Here is a 25,202-nt window from a genome sequence, read left to right as displayed (position 1 = left end):
GATGAAGACAATGAAAATTGTTTTCAGCATCAAAATAACTTATCTAGAATTGTTCATTTGTGCAATTTGTTTAAACGTTTGCTTTAGCTATGTTTCTTTTTTCATACAACTAGTTGTCATATGAAGGTTGCTAATCATGAAATCCTGAAGTACCGAAAGTAACAAATACATTTTTTAAGTTCTTATTAATAAATCTTATTATTGTAACTAATTTATTTAGTTACTCAGAAAGTACGCATTTAGCGTAATAAAAGATTAAATAAACCTGCATTTCTCATCGCATTATCCAGTAAAGTACGCCAATTATCATGTAATGGAAAGCGAATTACTGATTTAAGTAAATCAATGACTAGGTTCAAATTTAATGCCTTCGCAGCAAGACAATTAATCAGTGACTACGGTAAACCAACAAAGGGCAACGAACAGAAGATTAATCCAATGCAGTGAAAAATATACTAGTCTACCAAACTGGTTGAAGAGAAACACTATGAGTCCACTTAAATAAAGTATAATTTCACTTTAAATGCAAAGATAATACAGGGGTTGCTATAAAACCCTGTGGCACTGTCTACTACATTAAAAGGGTTTCAAAAACTAACTAGTGCCACACCAGGTACGAACTGATGAAACTAAATAACTAGAATTAAGCTCTAAGATTAACACGTTCTAAAAGTAGGATTTCTTTCGACGAGTCTGACACAAAGCAAAACAGCAGGTAAATATACCACTCCATAGTAAAACATGATCACTCGGAGAATGATGCATTTGGCATATGGTTCAAAACACCGTTCCTTGACGCACAGTTGAACACAACAGGACTACTGGTAAATCTGCAAGGCAGTCAAAGTCTTAATGACTGAAGCTAAGAATTTGCAAGAATCTTCTCTACTGGTGGCATCAGCGCAAACGAAAAGTTACGTAATTCACCCGATGATTTCAAGTAGTGATTTGCTCGAACAGGCTTCCCCCGAAATATAACAAATCACTGATCAAAGATATGCCTATATTATCACTTCACTAGTAACACGAATATATGTCAGTGTCACTAAAATAAAATTTCACTGTTTACTAGAATATAAAAGGGAGACTGCAAACTCTGGTAGCAAATCAAAAACAGTTCTCGGCACTTAAGCTGCGTCAGTGGATTTGCACTCTGATGTAGGAAGAGCCAGTAGAATTCGTTGTCGAGAAACTTATATCTTCATGCTATCAATGAATGAAGCAGGTAGGTCGCGACGAGAGTAGTCTAAATGGTAGGGATGAGGTATAGTGGAAAGCTCGTCTTTAGTATAAATCTAAGAAGGACTTGTAGGCTTCCTGCTGAAGTCTTCTTGTAAGGCACCAAAATGACTGAGTGCGGTGCTATAGTCGAACCAAAATGCCGTGATGGATGGCAGGAGGTGTCATCAGAATGCTTCGTATTTGAATTTAAAAGTTTAGGACTTTTCCCTTGTAGACATCGGTCAAGGGTCCATCCCAGTTTCTTCCGCTCTTTCCATAGCTGAAGCAGGAGGAACACGTCTGCAAGTATTTTCTTGACAGGGTGAGTCGAGTGAATGACTGTACATATACAAAACGCTGTTATATATAGACGAAGACGAAAGACCAAACAAAATCTATGGCTGTATAATGATAGGTTAATTCCTAATCATGCAAGCTGGAATTTCAATCCTGTAAAGACGTGACCCCAGTACCCGATAAAATCTTTCAGTAAGATCAACTTATAGGGAGTTTGGAGGCAGTCTTATTTTGGGATAGGTAGTGCAATGAAAAGATTGTAAAAGGTTATCTCTTATCAAATCTCTACATCTTAATCCTGCAAAGGGTCAACTATACCTTGCCTTCGTGTTTCTTTGATAGACAATCGTTTTAGATGTTAAGGATGTTCTTAATGATTTTCCTTTCTTGGTGATTTTTGGAAATAATTATTACAGATCTTGTAATAATGCCATAATTTCAAGCCAGTTGATTATTGGCCATATTCCATTTTAGCAGTTATTTGTATATGTATGTGTGGGTATAATAATAATTCCTTTTCGGTCTACATGCGCGCATACAAACATACACATGCAAAAGTTACTCGAGATCGCATTTAGAAGAAATGAAAACAAAATACGGAGCGAACATTCTATTTCTGTGCTTATCCGCGATTACCGCTGAGATTTTAGGTTTAAGTAGGTCGGGCTCCTGAAGGGCAAAATGCCAAAATGTTCTCAACTGCGAACAATATAGTCCGGGAGAAACCTCCTGTCACCCGCCACGACATTTTGGTTTGACTATAGACTTCTTAAGTCTCTCTCAACTCTTCTTCTTTCCCACTATTATCCTTACATTAAGGGGTCGCTTGCTGATGCGCCTTCTCCACTGCCTTCATTCAAAGGCATCATCCTCAACCAAACTTCTTCTCTCCATATCTTCATTCACGTTATCTCACCGTCTAATTCTCTGTCTCCTGCTCGATATTCTTCCTCTAACAGGTTCTTCCCAAGCACTGTTCACTCTCTCCTCGTCATCCATTCTCAACACATGCCCCTCTCAATCGTGACTTTCTTATCACCTCTACAATCTTTACTAAGCCTGTCCTTCTTATTTCATCATTTTCCAATCTCTCAAGCAGTGATATTCCCAGAATCCACCCCAGCATTCTCATCTCTGTTCTCTCCAACCTTACTTCCTCTTTTCTTTTTAGAGTTCATGCTTCTGCTCCAACATTAACATTGGTCTTCTCACTGTGTTATTTATCTTGACTTTTAGCTTTACTGGCATTTTCTTATCACATACCACTCCAGCTACCTCGCTCCACTTCCACCATGCAGCTTTTATCCTACTGTCAACTTCAGCCTCATATCCTCCTTCACGGCTTAAAGTAGATCCTAAGTATTTAAACTTTTCTACCTGTTTTATAATCAAGCCTCTTCTTTCTTGTAAGTCTATTCTGTCTCTATCTTCCTTACTGCTCAGCCAAACCGCTGTTTTATTCACATTCACCTTTAAGCCACCCCTCTCTAAAGGCTCCTGCCACTCTCCAACCCTTCTCTGTAGGTCCTCCTCATTTTCAGCAATAATCACCAGATCATTGGCATACAACAACTCCCACAGCTCTTCAGTCCTGATCTCTTCACTCAGCACATCCATGACTAGCACAAACAAAAATGGGCTTAGTACTGACCCCTGATGTAATCCATAGTAACTTCAAAGTTTTCTGTTTCCCCAGCTGCTGTTATCACTTTTGTGCTCGTTCTTTTGTATATCATCTCGACCAGCCTAACAAACAAACATTTCCTTAAACACCAAAACATCACTTCTCATCGGATTCTATTGTATGTTTTCTCTCAGTCTACAAATGCACAATAGAGCTCCTAGTTTCCCTCTAGCCTCTTTTCCTGTAGCTGTCTTACTATGAAGATGGCATCCATTGTCCGTCTTCCTCTCATGAATCCATACTGCTGTTTCCCGATCTCTACAATATCTCTTAATCTCTCATCCAGTATACTCTCTAAAACTTTCAATCCATGCTCTGTTAGTTTAATTCCCCTGTAGTTACCACAATCCATGACATTTCCCTCCTGTTTGCATATGTATACCATTAGACTCTCCTCCTAGTCCAAAGATACCTACAGATGTAGGGTATCTTGACAAGGTTTCTTACCTAACTGACTTTCCATGTCAATCACGGGCGCTTATATCCCTATCAATGTGGTTGCTATCTTGGATGATTTCGAAGGTCAGCTGGTATTATTCAAATCCTCCACACAGACCTTCTTAATCCTTAGGTAGTGCTGGAAAAAACCAGTATGTCGAAAGGTTAGGCTGGGGGGAGTTACTAAGTATAAAAGACATAGGTCAGACCAGATCTTACATGACCCGCAGATGGGTCAAAAAGGGAATGCTAGTGAGAAGACTTTTGATGCCATTATAACGAATAGGATAGGGACTCTCACGATAGCCTTGAGGGATGGCCAGCCTCATGGTCTCGTGTGAAGGACGTCGTTGAGGGGTGATGCAGTTGTTATCAAAGATGCCGCAACCGACGCTAACGCTTGGTAGCAATCCTGAAGGGATTCTAAAGGAGTTTCTTAATGGTGTTCATTTGCACCACTCGATATGATCTGAGAAGAGGTTTCTGAATTATTAAAAGGGTGCGAGCTATATGACAAGCGAGACGAACCTAAACTGATTTATTTTAACACTAAGCTGTCGTTTCTATCGCAAACTACATTCTGGGAGTGTTTATGATTTATTTGACAGTGAAACGAATTCGAACTAATTTCGCCTGACACTACCATACTGCTACTCTCTCTGAAGAAGAAAAACAACCCTAGGCCAATCACCTGACTTTGAACTGATAAACAACCCTTCTTGATTTTTTTACTTTTGTTTTGCTTGCAATTTGACCAAAAATCTAAAAATGAGACGAAATGCAAGCGACAAAAAATGACGCGTGCAAAAATACATAAAGTAGACTTGAATTTCCAATTCAGATTGATAAGCATTGAAAGTCTATGTAATCAATATCAAGAAATCTAATCCCAAATTATTTAGTATCTGAAAAGCTAATTACTAAGACATGGTAGATAAATACATCTCAGGTCTGCTCTCTGACAGACAGGAAGGATCTCATTCACCTTATTGGAGACGCTTCCTCCCTCAAAGGGATAGTTCACTTCCTACCAGGGCTGCGCTACCCAGGGACAAGGTGCAATGTTGTCCCAAACCATCGGTATCTCCTGTACTGGATTAATTCTAAATTCACCGTAGTACAATAGTATAACATACTGATATAATCATATTACTGATGGTGATTTATAGCATTATTATCACTATGTTACAATTATTGTCCCAATACTGGTTCTCTTTGCCCGTGAAATAACTCCATGAGAGAGATAGAGAGAGAGAGAGAGAGAGACGCTTAAATTTTTGAAATATTCCCCCATTCCATGAGAGAGAGAGAGAGAGAGAGAGAGAGAGAGAGAGACGCTTAAATTTTTGTAATATTCCCCCATTCCATGAGAGAGAGAGAGAGAGAGAGAGAGAGAGAGAGAGAGAGAGAGAGAGGAATATGTAACTTTGGTTTGCAATATTCCTCCATTCCATGAGAGAGAGAGAGAGAGAGAGAGAGAGAGAGAGAGAGAGAGAGAGAGAGAGAGAGAGGGCGGTTTCAAATTTTATGAATGTCTTTATCCCTGGGGATAAGGATTACCTCGTCGAGGCACCTCCACTTTATGATATAGATTTCGACCGAACAATCAACGTACATCTGTCTGTTTGTAGGTCTCTCTACCTACCCTAACAATATGCGCGCGCTCCTGAGAGAGAGAGAGAGAGAGAGAGAGAGGAGAGAGAGAGAGCAGTGGCGAACAGTCTAGCTACGATTTTTTTCACCACCCTCTACCTCATAATGAACACTCAGGCTTCATCTGTTCCGCATATATTGGTCTTAATGATTTAATAATAAATGTGCATGTCACCTTTAAAGTTTAAAATTTGTTAAGATGAATTTTTTCCTATTATCCATGAGTTAAGAAAGGAAAGACAGACAGGTATGACTGTTTTACGTAATTTAGTTCATAAATAAATATTGTGTTTTGAATTTAGTTGTTAAACTGTAAACAAATTATATTCTAACAACTATTGTAACGTAAAATTAGATACTATATACATAATTTAGTGCTAGTTTGCTTTGCCTTAATTGATAATGTGAGAAAATAAAGATTTTAGAAGAGATGGTCCCTTTAACTTAACTTGACCTATAGAGATTGAAAGTCTAATGTTGCTGTTGAGCTCAGGAAACTACAGGAAGCCACGAAGCATTTTTAAGAGAGACATAAAAAGCCAATGGTCCATTACATTTGAAGGGAAAACATCAGAGACACCATGACCAAGCAAGAGCTGAAATTGCCTGGAATACAGAAAGTATTTGATGGAACGAGTGCTAAACTCAAAAAAGGAATCCACAAAAGAAAGTCCGGAGGAAAAGGAAATGGTCTGTAGTGATTTTAGATCACATGAATCTGATAACTGCATCAAAACGACAGCTCAAAAGGAATTAATTAGACCTGATTGTCACAAATTCTATTAGAGCACAACTGCTGTCACAACCAGGAAACCTTACCTCTGACGTTTTAGTCAACTGCAAATTACAAATTATCAAACTGCATTACGTAGATGGGAGAGATTTCTTGAATCTTTTACCCGAACTATAGAATGTCCATAAAGTCTTTCCTGGATTTCAGACCTTTATTACACACGAAGCATGTTAAGTAGAAGTATAAGGTTTTCTTCAATTTTAACAACAATGACTAAAATTTCTTTTACATTACTTACAAATTTCAACACGTGCCCCTTTGTTGCTCGGAGTACGTCTAAGCGAAATTTTATCCCACGCCAGGTGTTCAATGTTCTCCAACATTTCCATAGTTACCGTTGCTAAAGCTGCTGTTATCCTTGTTTTTAAGGTCTCAAGATTAGGTACTGGTTTACCGTACACTTTATCCTTGATATAACCCCATAAGAAAAAATCAAGAGGAATAATGTCTGGTGAACGTGTTGGCCATTCTGTTGGGCCAGCTCTCCCAATCCAGCGGTTGGGGAAGGTTGCATCCAGAAAGTTACGAACAACCGTTTCTCTTACGGTCTTCAACACTTCCCCGTCTCTGTGAACTTTTCATATCTGTCTTTACTGCTTTTAACATCTGGTGGGTCTCGTCGATTCTCTTTTCTGAACTTGCATTGCATTGCAACAGGTGATTTTTTTTTTCGTGGTACCATAACACACACTGGGCTTTCTCCTACAATGACACCATTTCTGCTATCCTTGACTTAGCTGGCGGATACAGTGATCACAGTGGCATCTGTAGGCAAACAAAAGAAACTAGTAATTGCTCAATAGAATATGAAAGTTGTACGATCATATCCGCAATAATTTTAAAGTTATTAATTTTATGAATCAGGGAAGGACTTTATGGACACCTTGTATTACCTCCAACTTGAGGATTTTAAACTCAGAAGTATGCTTAGTTGGGAATATTCTATAATACACTATATGATCGAGAAAGAACAAGAACTAACAATCACTCTTACAATGTGCTGCTGAAAGTAATAACATCGCAATGGAAAAGAGCCTAATACAGTTTCACCAAAACTAAGAGAAGCAACAAAGTCATTAAAGATCAACAATGAGAGAGTTATGTGGATATCAGTATGTTGACGATATAGTTATTTCAGATAAGTTCCCAAGATTAGGTAACGAAGTTCTTATCAAAATATAACTGTATTGAAGTTTATTTTTGAAATGAATATAAACTTTTCTTAGATGCTATAAACGCTTCTTTCCATACAACAGTCTACCATAAACCTACAGACTTACAGTGAATTGCATCATATAAAACGAATGCTTATTTACATTATCCTTCTAATGAAAATGCAATATTCTGAACACATTCGTTTCACGAATACGTTAGAATACTACCACTTCATGAGAGATTAACAATTAATCATCAAAGTCAAAAGCACAAACGTGGCAAAATGAAAGAAGAGGGAATTAAAAATAAATGTAGTAACATTAAAACCACCGAGAACAACCAAAAACTCAACTTTACGTTCTAATAAGGAAACAAAATCTTGAAACCTTACGAAGGAAAATATTTTCCCACAAGAAAGCTAGTATCTAAAACAGACCAATGTTGGTTACCGGTTCACTGGTCCTCTCCCTCACTGTAAGGCGGAAAATGGCACCAGCTAAACACCAGTCATACTGTCACAGTGATTAACCATTCTCCTAAAGGAGGGTAGCACACTACAGCATTTATAATGAAACGTGATTGAAAGCCCATGAGACAACAGTTAGCAAATAATACCATAATCACTGCAAGAAGATTTACTCATCGTACTTAACGCCCCAAACGCTGATAAACAATTTGACAACATCACCAACTTTTAAACTACATGCAAATCGACACACAACTCGAAATATCCTTGACTCTCAAAGTTGTAGCAAATCTCAGATCATCAGCCAGCAGGATAAACCACATTCCATCAGCACCAGCATTGTCACAATTACATGACAATTGTCTCCACTCTCGTTAAATATGTCCAAATCCCCCCAAAAATGGTCTCGACACTACTCTTGACACGCAGATGCATCACAACGCTGAACCTCCTACAAGAAAGAAATATTTTCAGCCATCAAAACATAATCATGCAACGGAGGAAGTTGCAAAATATTAAATAGACTGGCAAGATTAATAAGACAGGCCAGTTCGGGACACGTTTACCCCTCTCTACTAGTCGATTGCACTGGCTCCCTGTCGAAGCTAAAAACATCTTTTAAGTAACTCACTAAGTTATCAAGTCTGGGTGTCCCAGAACACTATGAAGAGACTCACTGAGCATAATACAGCTAACGGACGGGACCAACTCAAAATTAACTACACACGGTTTCAAGTTACATGGGGCAAGATGTACTACTTCGAATGTTAGTGTTAGAGCCTGTCAGTTTGCAGCTCCAAGTCGTATAACAAGCTCTCAGTTGAACTAAATGACTGGTTATATCAAAGATTTAAAAAAAAAAAAAACCATAAGACTTTCTTATTCTCTGACTATTATGACAGTGAAAATTTGACAGTTAAAAGGGAATATGTGAGTATGACTAAGTTGAGTTTGCGGGTCTTGCTCATTCAGTGAAAGGGGGCCTGAGAAAAATAAAACCCGTGAACCGTAATTCCTCACACATGGAACTACAAGTCTTTCATTGGCAGAAAACACGCTTACTCAATCCGTATGCATCTCACAAACCCTCTAGACTCCTCCGATCTTTTTCCTGCATTTCCTGTCCCACTAACTCCACTCCACTTGCCCTTCATCCGGATCCAGATCATACTTCGATGAACTTGAAGTATGATCTGGACACCTTTTAAGAGGTGGAGACCTCGTTAACTATATCCCAGAGAGTGGAAAATATGCAATTGCAGGCATGAGCGAATAAATTTTAAGAAACACCATTCATGCGGAGCGGGGATGTTTAATAATTTTATCACTTTTTTATAAATATCCTTAACTATACATTATGACTTGAAAATTTATTACAGATATTTCATGAATTTATTTGGAATGGTTTCAGCACTGGATTAATTTATCTATTTATTTATTCTTTTTAAGGTTCTGCCTGTTGCTTGAAGGGTTCTAGACAGTGAGTCCTCTTGACTCACTGCCATACCGGAAATTTTATGTAAAATGTGGTTGCCATTTAAGACATAACAATGTTAACATCTAGGATTTTATTCGTGACAAACCTCAGGCTGTGAACAGCTTCGCGCATTCATTAAACATAAAACACTTGAGGGACCTACTGATTTTTATAGCTCTATTGTATCAATAAACAATTTAGTAAAATCTTCCTAAAACATTTTGCAAAACGGTTCCCCAATTTTAAAAACCATACAAAGCATAAAATATATTAATGAAAAACTTTTTGTACGGAGAGTATATATAATATATAATACATATATATATATATTATATTATGATATATATATATATATGATATATATATATATATATGTATGTATATATATATATATATATATATATATGTAATTATAATATATATTATATGAGTGTGTGTGTGTGTATGTATGTATAAACATATACACACACACACACACACACACACACACACACACATATATATATATTAATATATATATATATATATATATATATAATATATATATATATATATATATATTATATATATATATGTATATATACATATATATATATTCTTATAATGTAAGTTTGGAATGCAATTATAATTGTGGTAATATGATTAATTCACATCAGAACTTGTGTATCATGGTATGAAATGTTTATTTCTGTGTTCAGATTTCCCAAATTTAAAGATAACATGCCTTAAGTGATCCATTTTTCATTTTGAAGTAGTCAAGACACACAGAGAGTGAAAGCTCATAAGCCTTTTGAAAAGGGAGTCGTATTCGCACTTTGAGAATGTCTTAGCTAGGTGATTTCTTTATCGGCGCAAACAAGCGTAAGACCCCCCAAGCCGCAATGTTATCCAACCCCTTGAAAATAGATGAGCTAAGCTAGTTTTTTAACGTCGCGGTCGAGCCTGTGAAGGAACAAGGGAGCCTTATTCATAGCCATATGTGAACGCAGTCAAGGAGGCATTGTATTAACTATTCCTATAGAGATGACGTAATATGTTTTGGTCTTGAACTAGATACTAATCGCCCATACACTTATGGGGTGAGAGAACCTTATTCATTTCGCTTGGAGGAGAGCGGCGTGTGTGAGAGTCTCCCTCTCTCTCTCTCTCTCTCTAAAAATCTCTCTCTCTCTCGCTCGGTTGCGAGGCTGTTTCAGTAACTTAACGTAACGAGCTGGTCACTCATTTTTATATAATTCTTAGTAATATATGTGTTGTTTGTGGAATCTGAACATAGAATTTTATCTATTGGGTTTTGTGAAGGCGCCAAGAAAATAGTGAAAAAGTGTAAAATTGTAACAGGCCTTTTGATTGACGCTGCAGCTGTGTATAAGGTATTTTTACAAATGTTGTGAACTGCACTTCAAGGTTTTATCATTTCTAAACATTTATCTTTTGCTTTGTTCTTTTGACATATTCCATTTTTATATGTTTAGTGTGTGTACTGTCAATGCTTTAATTGTTTTCATATTATGCATTATGTTTTTCTGCATTGTCTTTATTTTGTTTAATTAGTTTGAATAATATTCTATTGTGTACATTTTGAATCTTACACTTGTGAATTAACTTGCATTTAATTAAATTTAATTTCAAATGTAATTATTGTTTTATGATTTAATTTAATTAATTTTCTTGATAAACTTTGATTGAATTTTGCTTAATAATTAATTCAAGAATTAATTAAACTTTTGTTTTCAAGTAATAACAATTTCCCTGAGATTGTGAATTTCACTTATAAATTTTGAATTTAGAAATAAATTTTTGTATTTAAAATTTATATGAGTATTTAACTCCAACCCCAGTATTAAACTATATCTTGTTTTGTTTAGGTAGAAATACAGAGTGATAATTGTGACGTTTCCCACAAATAAAACAGAATCAGGGAAATACTTAAATTTGAATTTGCACGAGTGATGCCCTTTAATTAAGATTACCTCACACATATTCTAATGAACTTAGACTGATTGTTTTCTTGACTGTTCAGTTAGAAAAAAGGGATCACTCTTACCTTTAGAGTATTCTGTCGTTTAGTATTTGTGATGAAGGGTCAGGTGTCTGTCTGTAGTGAGGTAAGTAACAACCAGGTACTTGAATGAACTGTGCCCTAAGTACAAAGGGTGTCCCAGATCCAGGAATAAAAGGGTCTCTTGTATTAGCAAGTACAAATGGTAAGTGTAGTAACCAGATACTTGGCAATTCGGGTTAACAAATATTAATGGTGTCCAGACACAGATCTTTGACTATTTCATGCACCAAGTATTAATGGTATCCAGACCCAGATACTCTGCCTACTTCGTCACAATATGTATATATATATATATAATAATATAATATATATATATATATATATATACACACACACGCGCGCGATAATGTTCTTCGCCAAAATGATGTACAGAAAGAGAAACAAAAGAGAAAACTTATAACGTGTCTCCTATTTGTATCAGCAAATAACCATAGAGAAAGCAACACATGAAACTAAAAGCATCATTCTTACCCTGAACAAATGCAAATATTTCATCTTACCACATTGCGGAGCAGTCAAAATTGACGAGTAACCATTTGTGTGGATTGAAATTGAAGCTGTCTGCCAGTTCGATGCCATCCATGAGATATCTAAACTCTTCGCATATCAAGGCTGAGCCTGAAAGATGTAAGAACCATATATCGGTTTTATTTCTAATGAAAAACAGCAGTAAACACAATGGGACTTGCAATAAATAACGTAACTAAGGCCCACTACGACTCCGAAGGAGAAAAAGGATAATTATAGGGTAATTCCACTGGTACCGCTGTGTTGCATTTATTTTCTAAATGTAAAAAAGTCAATATTGGAAGGATATATGATTAAATACCTGATGAATGGGTTGGAAGAGAGGTGCTTTTGGGCTAATGTTAACTGAGGTAACTTCTGATACAAGAATCAAAGCAAACATTTTCGTGTATGATCATTTTGTTACTTGGTAACTGTATGAAACCCAAAAAGCATACGTTTGAATCTTGGTTGGGGTAAACGCACTTATTCTACATAATTCCTTTTTGGTGTCAGTTCTACATAAAGGAAATTGATATCGATATTAAGGAGTATTTATGGCTACATGTTTGAACATATAGTACACTTAAACACATACAAAAATGAATTAAAATTCATTACGAACCTGCATAGGCAGCGTCAACGTGATGCCACATTCCGAATTGAAGTGCCACCTCCCCTATTTCCCGGAGGTTATCGAAAGAGCAGGCAGGGGTGGCACCCAAAGTGCCGACGACCTGCATGAAAGGAAATGCGTGTCATCCCGTAATCCTATAAGCAGGTCAACCGGTGTTGTGTCTGCATTTCTGAATCTAATGGTATAAGTTATGTCTTCTCCACACAATATATATATTATATATATATATAATATATATCTATATATATATATATATATATATATAATATATATATATATATATATATGTATGTATATATGTATGTATATATGTAGGTATGATAATATGTATGTATATATATATATATATATATATATATATATATGTATATATGATGATATATGTATGTATAGATGTATGTATGTATATATATATATATACATATATATATATAATATATATATATAGATATATGTACATATATATATATATATATATATATATATATATATATATATATATATATATATATATATATATATATATAAGTTTGTTTGGACTCCAGAATATCAAGAATCCTTTGAGAAGGTAAAAGCCCTTTTAACTTCAAGACCAGTACTTCAAGCTCCAGACTTCGACAAGAAATTTGTGATACAAGTTGATGCTTCTGACTGTGGCATTGGAGCTGTTCTACTTCAAGAAGATGAAAATAATATCTACCATCCTGTGTGCTTCATGTCTTCAAAACTGAAAAAACATCAGAGAGTATATTCGACCATCGAGAAGGAAACTTTAGCCTTAATCACCGCATTGAAAAAGTTTGATGTGTATGTGAACAGACCTAGGAATGAAGAAATTTTAGTGTTGTCTGATCACAATCCACTGTCATTTATCCAGAGAATGAAAAACCATAATCAAAGAATGACCAGGTGGTCCTTGTACTTGCAACAGTATAACTTATGAGTGCAGCACATTAGTGGGAAAAACAATGTAGTTGCTGATTATTTATCTCGTTGTGAATCGTTGGATTCAACACTGTAATAAACAATATTCTGGGGGGAGGATATTATATATTACTACTTTCAAAATGCATATATCCCCTCTTTGACTGTATAAAATGTTATATGCAGAGTTTTGCAACATTTTTTCAGATTTCTTAGCTAGTTAGAGTAATAGGATGTCTTAAAATGTGTGTTCAGATTTTGCATAACATCATTTAAAAAGAATATATAACATAGTATGAAAAGAGAGGGAGATCAACTTTGTCCATTCGAAGCTAGAGTTGTTTCAGTAACTTTTCATCGCCTTGAGATTAGAGGAACTCGAGTCTCCGTTGTGTTTTGAAAACATGTCAATCTTAATTATCGTTCGACCTCTGTCTCGATCGAGTATGTGTCTTTGTTGAGCAATGTCATGACTCGTTTCATACGCGTACGTCTTTGCCGAAACCACGTGCAGAGTTCACGATTTTTCTGTAAAGTTGTGTCATGTTAGAAGCTTCTAGAAGAATTGCATCATCTTTCGCATGCTCAAAACGTTTTGAGTCCGTCAATCTTTTGAGTTGCCCATACAAGGAGGAGAGCGAGAGCGTTTCATTACAGACTTGGGATTCCTGGCGTGTAGATTTCTCTCTCTCTCTCTCTCTCTCCCTCGCCATAATTGATATTAACGTAACATAAATTGATCACTCGTAACTTGTAGATTTCAGATTTGATATTTCTTAGAGTTATTTAGTATTATTTAGTGTTTTTTGTGGAATCTGAACAGACATTGTAAAGTGTGTAACGGCGCCTATTTTTTTGAAATAGTGTGAATTGGTGAATTTTCTGAAGAAAGAAGTTGGTATAACAGGGTAAAGTGTGTTATGTTATATTTTTATTAGTTGCAACTAATAACTAATAGTTACAATGGTTTGGTGAAATTTACATTTTTACACATTGCAAATTTTTTTGTTATGTTTCATTTGAAGTGATTTTTGTTTGTGCATTTATTCATTTTTCTTATTGAAGTGTGTGTTTTTATTTTATATTCTGTGTGATTGGTGCTTTTTACAATTTTGGTATTTTCCACCTTTTTCTGTGTTTTCATTGCATTCACAATTTAATTAACTTAGTTATTTTCATTACTTAATCATTGCATATTTAATTAAATTTAACACTTTTGAATCAATTTAAATTTACTTAGAATTCTTTTTAAGTTTCATTGTTATTTAGCACTTGTGAATTAATTTCCAAATTTCAATTATTACCTAACACTTTTAAATTTTGATTGAATGAATTTTATTGAATTGTGTGATAAATTAATTTTAATTTAATTTTACTTAATTGATTCAAGAATTAATTAAACTTTACTTTGTTTCAAGTAACAGTAATTTTCCCTGATATTGTGAATTTCACTTATAATTTTGAGTTTAATAATAAATTTTTTTATTTAATATTTTTATAATTATTTTATTTCTCACCAGTATACATGCATATAAATAGGATTTGCTTAGGTAGAAACATAGAGTGGTAATTGAGCTGCTTTCCTTCAATTTACTTGAAGTGACTTAGAACCAGGGAAGTACTTAGACTTCTGAAATCAGGGAAATACTTAGACTTTTAAAGTTGTTGATGGAGTGATGCCCTTTGAGTAATTTAATTACTTACAAGATTACCTCACACCTGTTTTGAAGAACTTAGTCTGATTTTCTGCAATACTGGTAAGTTGTTTAAGGGATCACTGTTGCCTTTAGAGTATTCAGTCGTTTAGTACCTGTGATGAGGGTTCAGGTGTCTGGCTGTTGTGAGGTAACAATTAATAAATGGTAAGTGTAGTAACCAGATACTTGGCACTTCGTCACAATATATATATATATAATATATATATATATATATATATATATATATATATATATATATATATATTCTTGTTCAAGATTTTAAGCAAGAACTAAGGAAAGTAAGGTCTTTTGCCAGTTTCAGTCACCCTTGTCTATATGCAAGTTGCCCTTTTGAACTGTAAGCATCCATTCTCTAGAAAAGCTATCTCTTCTCCCATTGGTTGTCGGAATTACCCACACAGGGACTGGGGGTGTGGCTTACCAGGAGAAAATTAAAAGGAACAGAAGCCAGCGGCTCGTCCTCAGAAGAAACCTAGACCTAAGGGAGGTTAGAAGCTCACTGTCTCACCCTGCAGATGCTGCTATCCCCCTTTATGTTCCCCCTTGTTCTCCTCTGGAAAAGTCCCAAGTATTTTTATATGTCCATAGTGCACAGAAACATCAAGGAGAGGAAGACGTTCCAGCCCAGGATTTCCAGGTACTGTGAGAGTAAATTCCAGTTCAGCCAGGGAATTATTTTGCCTTTGTCTGTATTTCATTTCCATTTGCCAAGGCAACGCCCCCCTCCTTTGTTTAGCTTCTCATTCCCCCCATCTTGGTTCAATGCTGTGGTTACTCTCCTTGTGATACTAGTAAACATCCCCTAGTAAATTCAAGCAACGAAATAGTGCTCTTTGTGTAGATTCCTTCCCCCCCTGAGTGGCCTGTAAACTTTTGATTGAAAGAAAGTAGTGTGTAACGTTCATCCTCGTGTGCCCCCCTGCCTTATGCCAGTGTCCCATCTCTTTGCAGACAAACACTGTGCCTGATTGTGGTAGAAATTGGAAACCCTTGGAGCAAGCCTAGCATTTTTCAATTCGTTTGCACAAATTTCTGAACACTGTGTCTGGTTGCACCCAGCCACATGTTTCTGGTGGATCAACCAATCGACCCCCTTATTAGTCTCCTGGACCTCTGTAAATTAATGAAAATACAGTGCCTTTAAAACTAAAGTCCAGCTTTTATGTAAATTCCTCCTTCCTCAGTGATATCGGCCTTCTGCCCTAGTAGTTTTTTTCTTTGTGTTCTGATCTCTCGTCCTCCATTCAAGGCCAATTTTTTCAGTGTTAACTACATTTTCCAGGAGTGAACAAGCAGTTCAGAATAATGTAGCAATTGTTAAGCTGGTATCACGAAAGAAATGAATCTGAATTCCTTTAATATTTTTTATGATCAAGCGAAAGCAAGGTTTCCAAATTCTCCACAACAGGAATAAGGTAAATTTTATTTTTTATTTTCTAGTTATTCGTGTAGAACTAGGTATTCTAGTTAGGGGCATATAAAATATGACTGCCATTATAGCGATGGGAAATAGACCACATGTAGGTCGATAGACTAGAGATCGAGAGAGAAATTTTAATGTTATGTGCCATAGCATAAAGCATAGAGATTAGGGAGTAAGATTCAAAACGAAAATAAGTGCCATATTTCGTCTATTGCAAGTTAATCGCGAATCTCGCATTGTAAAGAAATTTCGTGTTTCTTTTATGTGAATCAACGCGTGCTCTCTCTCTCTCTCTCTCTCTCTCTCTCTCTCTCTCTCTCTCTCTCTCTCGCTCGCGGCCGCTTGCAGGTCTAAACAGGATAGGATTCCCGGTCATGTGTCTACTTCAAACATATCCATCCATTGCCCTGTTCATTAACAAAGGAATAGATGAGTCAATAAATAAGAAAAGAAAAAACAAAGTGTTAGAGTAAAAATTCTCAATGTTAGGATAAGCAAAATCAAAGGTAAACATTTTCTTTTCTCTATTTTCTGTGCAGAGAGTAATAATAAGGACAAATACTTTTGCGTTTCAAACAAGGGCACATGTTACCCTTAACTTAGCTTCCCCACCGCTACCTTGAATACACTTGTGATTCATTCCTCCAGTCTAGACGACCAGTGTGCAGGCTTAAGTCTCCGGGGTTTTAAATTCGCAGACTCGATGGTCTTAGGTTTGCGAGAGCTAGGGTAAAAAGGGGTTTGTGCGGAGATGGTATATTTATGCAGGGTGAGAGATCTTTATCCTGGTTTTCCTCTTTCCTTTAATGTATACGAGCTAGCGTTACGAATTCTGAGCAAAGCTAGGTTCAAGGGTAAGATAGACCAGGGATTTGCGTTGGTAGAAAAGGAAAATTAATTTTTATCCACCTCTCGTCTTCGTCCTTGAGACGATATATATAAAAAACAAAACCAAGGGAGACCCAAATACATTTTATATTATCAACTTCATTAGCCACGTCTTCATGTTGAATTTCCGTGATTTCGTGACCAGATTCTCTCTTTTTTATTTACAAACCCGTACTCACGTTGAGGTTCTGCGTTTACAAGGTTCATTTGATAATTCACGAATTTTCACGTTGAATTCCCATGAAATTCGTGACCAGATTCTTTCTTTTATTTTACAAACTTGTACTGGCATTGAGTTTCCACCTTTACGACATTCATTTGCCACGTTTTTTCATGTTGAAGTTCTGTGAAATTCATGACCAGATTTTTTTTCTTTTGTTTTACAAACCCGTACTGGCATTGAGTTTCAGCCTTCAAGACATTCATTTGGCACGTCTTCACTATGAATTTCCGTGAAATTCATGACCAGACTCTTTAGTTTTCTTTTTACGAGCTGTACTCACATTGAGGTTCTGCGTGTACGAAATTTATTGCCAAATCCATTACCGGCATCGAGTTCTCTGCCGAACTGTAAATTACAGAGATTTTACAGTGTGAGGTTTCCACCGCGCTACGCACCAGTACTAACTGTATTTGCAGGGATTTTATGGTTGTCTTGCCAAGGTTCTGCGTTCAGTATTTCCGCATACCCCTGGTGACATTTGCAGTTTTGCAGCTGCCTTCCATCCTATTATTCTCTGGCTAGGCTACTAGTGTTTTACTGCTGAGGAGATGGCCAGTAACACAGCGCTGGAGAAGGCTAAGGCCTTCACAGAAGCCAGAAGAGCCCTGGGGCTGGAGGGCACAAAACTGATCAACTGGGTGAATGATAAGCTGAAAGAAGCAGCCCAAGAGAGAGCAGTCAAAAGGGAGAAGGAGAGAGAAGCACAAGAGAGAAGAGAAGCAGCTGAAAGAGCATTCCAAGGAGCCGAAAAGGAGAAAGAAAGAGCACATGAACTGGCTATGGCAGTCCAGAGTACCTCTCTGGCACCCCCGAGTGCCACTCCCACTGCGCCCCCTCCTTCACACTCTCACCTCCATAGCATGGGCGCCCTCATTAGGACTTGGGACGATAATAAACCCAACACCTGTCTCGATCATGTCGAGCAGGTGTTCGAGAACTTCAATCCAACCCCTCTGGAAGTGGCCCTTCTCCTTGGCAAGCACCTCGCTGGCAAAGGGCGGACTGCATTCGAGACCCTTCCCCTAAATGAGCAATAAGACCTCGCCCTCGTCCGAGAGGCTATCCTTGGGGCTTACGAAAGACAACCTTCCATTCAGACCCATCATTTCATGTGCTGGAGCTTTCAATTACAAAATTTCTAAATGGTTAGCTGGCCTCCTTTCCCCTTTTTTAGGCACTTTTTCTCCCAGTCACATTAAACTTTCGAAAGATTTTTGTCACAAATTCAGAGAAGCACATATACCACTTCACAACATAAAACTTTTAAGCCTTGACGTAGATTCCCTGTTCACAAAAGTACCAATACAGGACGTTTTGAGGGAAAAATTATTCCCTTATTCAGATCACTTCCCATTGGTGCTAGATAAAATAATAAAGTTAGTTGAATTATGTGTATCTAATAACGTATTTTCATTCGGGGAATCATTTTATAAGCAAAAATTCGGGTGTAGTACGGGTAGTCCTTTAAGTCCTGAAATTTAAAGTTGAATGGGAAACATACAACAAAATTCCTTTTCTTGATGTTTTAATAATCAGAGACACGACAGAATACAAATTTACCATATACAGAAAACCAACGTTCTCACTTTCCTACATTCACTACTTCAGCTATCATGACATTCCTATCAAGATAAGCGTAGCCAGCAACCTATTCTTAAGAGCCTGACGAATTTGTTCTCCAGATTTCCTGGAAAAAGAATTTGAACTAATTCGTAAGCATCTTTTGGCTTTAAGGTATTCTGACCATATAATTGAAAAGCAATTCACAAAGCAAACGTAATTTTCTACCAACCCCCTCAAGACAAGACCAGAGACACACCCAACAATAAAAAAATTCCACACATGGACGGTGACCCAGACCCTCGGAAAATCTAACCCTTTTGCATTTACCTACCCAAATACCTTAGCCAAATCCCTGATTAACGTCCAACAAAAGACATCCCCAAGGACACAGGCGTTTACGAAATCCCATGCCTGGACTGTGACCAATCTTACATTGGATTTACAGGAAAATCACTTCCCCAGAGATTAATACAGCACAAACGGTCAGTTAGGTATGGACAACAGAACTCAGCTATTTTCAACAATGTAAATGAACATAACCATAGTATAAACTGGAATTTGTCACGTATAATTCATAGCAGCAACTGCCGGTACAAGAGTCAAATGATGTAATCAGCCTTGATTAAAGAGAGGCAGGTAATGAATATCTCAAATGGAGCATGGGACACAGATGTCATCGACAAGATTTTCATTCAACCGATGCTTAAGAAGATTAAAGGAAGATTATCAGCAGGCATACCTGTGGATGGACCTCTTGATATAAATACCACCTTTTCTGTAACTTTTCTCACTCATCTACCTGAAGAGGGAGACAGCAGTCTCTGAAATATAGTATTTTTCTCTCTATATTTTGGTGCTTTTATGGGCTCCTATTACTAGATATATATATATATATATATATATATATATATATATATATATATATATATATATATATATATAACCATGAGCGTCCTTGTGACACTCGTGTATTTTCTTTCCCTACTCACAAACTGAGGGAAATTACATAAGGAAGTTTCACAGACCAAAGGATATTTTAAGAAATAATTCAAGGGAAATTTGAGAATGAGGGAGAATTTGAAGTATACAAAAACTCGAAAGAACTAAAGTAACTCCTTCATGTAAGGGATAAAGTAAAGCAAATCCATGTTACTTTCATATCCTGGAAGCTGTGAGACATTTTTGACTAAGCTTCTTTCTCATTATTTTCCAACAAAGGTCCGTATATGGGAAAACATGTTAAATGTCATTTTAACGACGTGTCAAAAGTGATTTGTCACTTGTCATCCCCTTGTAATATTCAGTTACTAGTCAATAACCACCCCAAAACCCAAAAAGGGAAAACAAAACTTAATGGACTGCCACCCACTTTCTACCATGTATTTCAGTCCCACGTCTAATTTCACAAAAGCCGCTAACAGAGATTAGCCCTTCAGTTCGCTAAAATTCACACCTTCTCATGTGTGGCACGTCTAGCCTGACTTCTAACACTCTCCTGATCCAATCAGCACCCCATTGTTCACTTTCTTTCCACACTCTCCTCTGCCAGCTTGCAACAACCTGTCCGGGTACCTGCAAAGATTAGCGGTAGATATCAAAGGATCGAAGGGGATCGCTCAGTCTTTACAGGATATTTCCAGTGACATCCAAAAACTGGGTATAAATATGGGCTGGCAAGCCCTACCAAATGGCTTTGCCCTAGCCAGTACTCATAGCATTAAGCCCTGGCATGCCGCCCTAGGCAGTAATCGTGGTATCATCCATTCTGAAGGCGTGTCCTGCCCGATGACCTAGACTACGGCTTTCGCCTACCTGTGTCTTAGTGATGAACATGGCTAGCTTCCCCTACTACTATGCTGTCCACTGACAGGACTCTGCCTAGAAGTCTGCCTCGACATCCCTCTCAAAGCTGTCACACCTGAAGTACCTGGGCACTGCTTGATGAGGAGCGCCCTCTCTTTGATTCCTTGGTGAAGACCTGCAAGCGACTGAAGTACTTCCTCCGCTGATGGCCTGGCTCTATCTACGCATGTCCCGTCCACGGAGTAAGGTAACTGAATTGGAAGTTGTTCTGTCGCCCCTTCACCTATTCCTTGCAGTCATTCCCTGTTCCGAATGTTTCTCATATTCCCATCCTTATTATTTCCGTCTCGTTCAGTTAGTGTCATTGTGATAATTTTGTGAAATCGTTTTAAAAGTGGTACTAGTATTTGCTACTTTCGTTGTATTTAAGTCATATTGGATCATTGATAATTCGTGTGTTTTGTGTAATTCTCTCTTTGAATTTATCAATTTACGTAAGCTTACCGCTGTTAGTATTTGTGTTACAACGTTGCCTGCTTTACAGATTCGTGTAGACCTTCCCAGTTGCATGCCTCCTTCAGTAGTTCAACAGTGCCACTCTACGTCTTCGGCGAGTGCCAAGTCTTGGAATAGTATTCCTGAGATTCCAGTGGGTGCTTAAACTTGCTTACAGTGCTCCGCCATTTAATGTTCTTTATTGTTGTTAGTTTTAAGGTCTCGATCCCTATTTCCATGCACTGTATGTGATCTTTTAGAATTGGTGATTTTGCTTACAACTCAGTGGCACGTTTGCTTTGACTTGGTACACAAAACTGATTGGTGTTCTAGCCCCATGGAACCAGGTAGCGTTCCCTTCATTTTAGTCTTCTGATTAGCTTATAGAATTATATTTGTAAGTGGAAACATTGCCTTTACCTTCAGTCCTCTGAAAGTAATTTTAGCAGTTTCTATTAAGGTTTATTCTATTTTCTGTTCGTAGTTCCGGGCCACGTCTAGTCAGTACGTCGTTTAGTCAGTACAGTCGTTTCCAAAAGTCTTTTTTGAATAGAACCAGACTTTTTCGATTACTCAAAAAATAAAACTCAATACCCGGCCCTGCATTATGACGCTATATATATTTATCTGTCTATCTATGTATGTATCTATCTATCTATCTATCTATCTATCTATATATATATATATATATATATATATATATATATATATATATATATATATAGAGAGAGAGAGAGAGAGAGAGAGAGAGAGAGAGAGAGAGAGAGAGAGAGAATCACTCAATATGAGTATAAAACAATCCCAGCAACTTTCAAAAAGATTAACATTCATTTAGCAATTCAAAAAGCCACTCGACCCGTAAGTGCACACCAGTAACAAACTATACATATCAATTATTCTCTGCGCTTGCGCAGATGGATTTACCCCCCTCGGGAGTAATGAAGAGAACTTAATCCTCTTAGCAACAGGGGAGGGAGGAAGGGGTAGTGTCCCATATCTCGTAATTGGACTTTCAACAGAGGAACCAGAGGGGGAATGTTGACTGTTAACTTTGGCTCTTTATTATAGATTTCTTTTTAATTATCAGTGTGAATTGTCTTTTGTAAAATTTGTTTACAAAGAGTTAATTATGATTTCAATAGGAAAAGCCATATCATTAAAAACATTTGACGAGTAATACTTCCATGCTATACCCCTTTACTTGATATTCATAGCGTGGAATGTAATTTATCAGAGAAATATATTTTTGTGAATATTACAAAATATAAATCATTCTTCTCAATAAACATGTGTAAGACCTTTATGAACAAAGGCATAGCTGAATAAAACCTAAATAAAATAAAAGACGTTTATATATATAAATATATATATAGTATATATATATATATATATATATATATATATAATATAAATATATATATATATATATATAATAATATATATATATATATTTATTAATATATATATATATATATATATATTCTAATATATAATAATATTTATTATATATCATATCTATATAGATATTATATATCTATATAATTATTATGATATTATTATTACTAAAGCCTGGTAACTTGGTAATTTGGCAAAATCGTTTTCGGAATGCGAGCTCGTCAAAAAGGATATCACACTGTAATCAATAACAAGAATTTAGGACTTTTCCTGGTTTACAACCTTCCATTCTTGTGATTACAGAAGACATATATGACTGATTTATCAAGGAATAATGCTACAGAAAGTGATGAAGCAAATTTTTACGGGACAAACGCAAAAGTATGTCACAGTTCCTCATTGTGTTCAAGGAATTTGGGTTACTTCTTTCAATATTGTGCAAAGGCCTTAACCCTAACATGAGGTTGAATTAAATGAGATCACATCTGTAATACTTTTGCTTCATTTCTTTCCTTTTTGGTTTACTTTTAAGCAGAGGTAATTATAACTTTCAATAATATATATAAAATATTTTTATTCATTGTTGCAATATTAGTCTTTTGATATAAAACTAGGTTTATGACTCCGAAACGCAGGCTAAGGATATCACCAGTCGGATTCAATCACTGATAGTCGTCCCTTATGATCAAGATACAAAGAGTTGATGGATTTGGTATTAGAAACTGGCGTCACAACTATCGCGGTCTAAGATCTGAAGATGAAACCGAGGTTAATAAAAAAGAAAAATAATCATGAAACCAAGGATCTCCATTATAAGAAATGTTGCGTAGCATTCCTATAGTGATCGCCACCCTATATACAAGAGGTCACGTGACAGTTTAAATAAAGCTTACTAAAGTGCAGTGTTACGAAAGATCAAGACGGCCAAACAAGAGAGAGAGAGAGAGAAATCAAGAAAGGGTACACACCAACCTAACATAAGGAACCGTAGGCTGATGTAACAAAGCAAGGTTTTTACAGTTAACATCTTCAAGGCAGGTGTCGTATATTACAATAAATCAAGTGTCACGCAGCAGTTGCTGACAATACTGTGTGATTTATCGAAGTAATCTAGTTACACGGCAGGTGGAGCAAGAATAGTATGTGAGGCGATATGTAACAGAGTTCGTGCACTTGAAATACATGACCAGAGAGATGCCGATAACCACTGTCATGACAGAGAGAGAGAGAGAGAGAGAGAGAGAGAGAGAGAGAGAGAGAGAGAAAGTTTTACTGAAACGAACATATACGATGTGAATTTTTTTCAACAGAATGAACAAGTTGATAGGACCTACTAAATTTAATACTGAAATGGGAAAAAAATATAGCACATTTGCCTCCCAGACTTTCTGATCATTAGAGCATGCAAATATACATTATATATATATATATATATATATATATATATATGATATATATATATTATATATATATATATGATATATATATATATATATATATGTGTGTGTGTATATACATATATATATATATATATATATATATATATATATATATATATATATGTATGTATATATATGTATATATATATGTATATGAATGAATATATGTATATATATATATATATATATATATATATATATATATATATATATATATATATATATATTGCAATTCCACTATGGTCCAATGGGTGAAGTGTATAAGAGATCTTCACGTGAAAATGAAAGGAGGTACCAAGACTTTAAACTTTTATTCCAAAGTCATCTTCAGGGTACTGAACAATTTTAAGAGAATAACTTATACAAGAAAGTAACATGGGGTCACAAATAACAAATCAACAACCTACTTAAGTATCCAAAGAAACATTGTTCAAAACAACAGACATACTTAGCGGGAATATGCAGTTACTACAAATCACAGTACAAGACTATCTGTTTGTAGAATATCTCACAACTCGTTAAACTTTTAAATCATCAAGAATAAAACTTTTCAACAATGCGTCCATCTTAAAGAGATCATAGCTCATATTCATGTTACTAAAAGAACGAATGAGGCAACCTTCAACTAACAATCTGTCATACATTGATGAACTTCTAAAAACGACCCTAACTGAATTCCAGTCTATAGGGTGTTCAAAATCCTCACGTGACAAAAAATGGCACTTGAACCGTTTGCAACCTGTACATTATATTTATGCTGTGTAACTCTCTTACTCAATTCCTTGCCAGATTGTCCAATATAAGGCAAATTACAAACAGAGCAGCTAATTTTGTACACGCCTCCTGTTGTCATCACTGATTTATTACAAAACAATGCATTATTGACAGATGAATTATTGCTAAAAACAACATTTATTTTCAGACATTAATATGCACAA

General features: G+C 36.2%; 1 protein-coding gene across 2 annotated transcripts in view; it reads right to left on the bottom strand.

The window, feature by feature from the left end:
- LOC135215335 (aromatic-L-amino-acid decarboxylase-like) overlaps nucleotides 1-25,202 on the bottom strand; it is a 122,877-nt gene that overhangs the window by 35,723 nt on the left and 61,952 nt on the right. For both annotated transcript variants that reach the window (XM_064249895.1, XM_064249896.1), the window contains 2 exons: nucleotides 12,382-12,493; nucleotides 11,750-11,867 (listed from right to left, as the gene is read on the bottom strand). In XM_064249895.1, the coding sequence (XP_064105965.1) occupies nucleotides 11,750-11,867; nucleotides 12,382-12,493 (230 nt within the window). The remainder of the gene's footprint in view (nucleotides 1-11,749; nucleotides 11,868-12,381; nucleotides 12,494-25,202) is intronic.

The sequence above is a fragment of the Macrobrachium nipponense genome, chromosome 5 (genome assembly GCF_015104395.2).
Source record: "Macrobrachium nipponense isolate FS-2020 chromosome 5, ASM1510439v2, whole genome shotgun sequence".
NCBI lineage: Eukaryota > Metazoa > Arthropoda > Malacostraca > Decapoda > Palaemonidae > Macrobrachium > Macrobrachium nipponense.
Note: the sequence above shows the minus strand (reverse complement) of the source record. Positions and strands in the feature narration are given on the sequence as shown.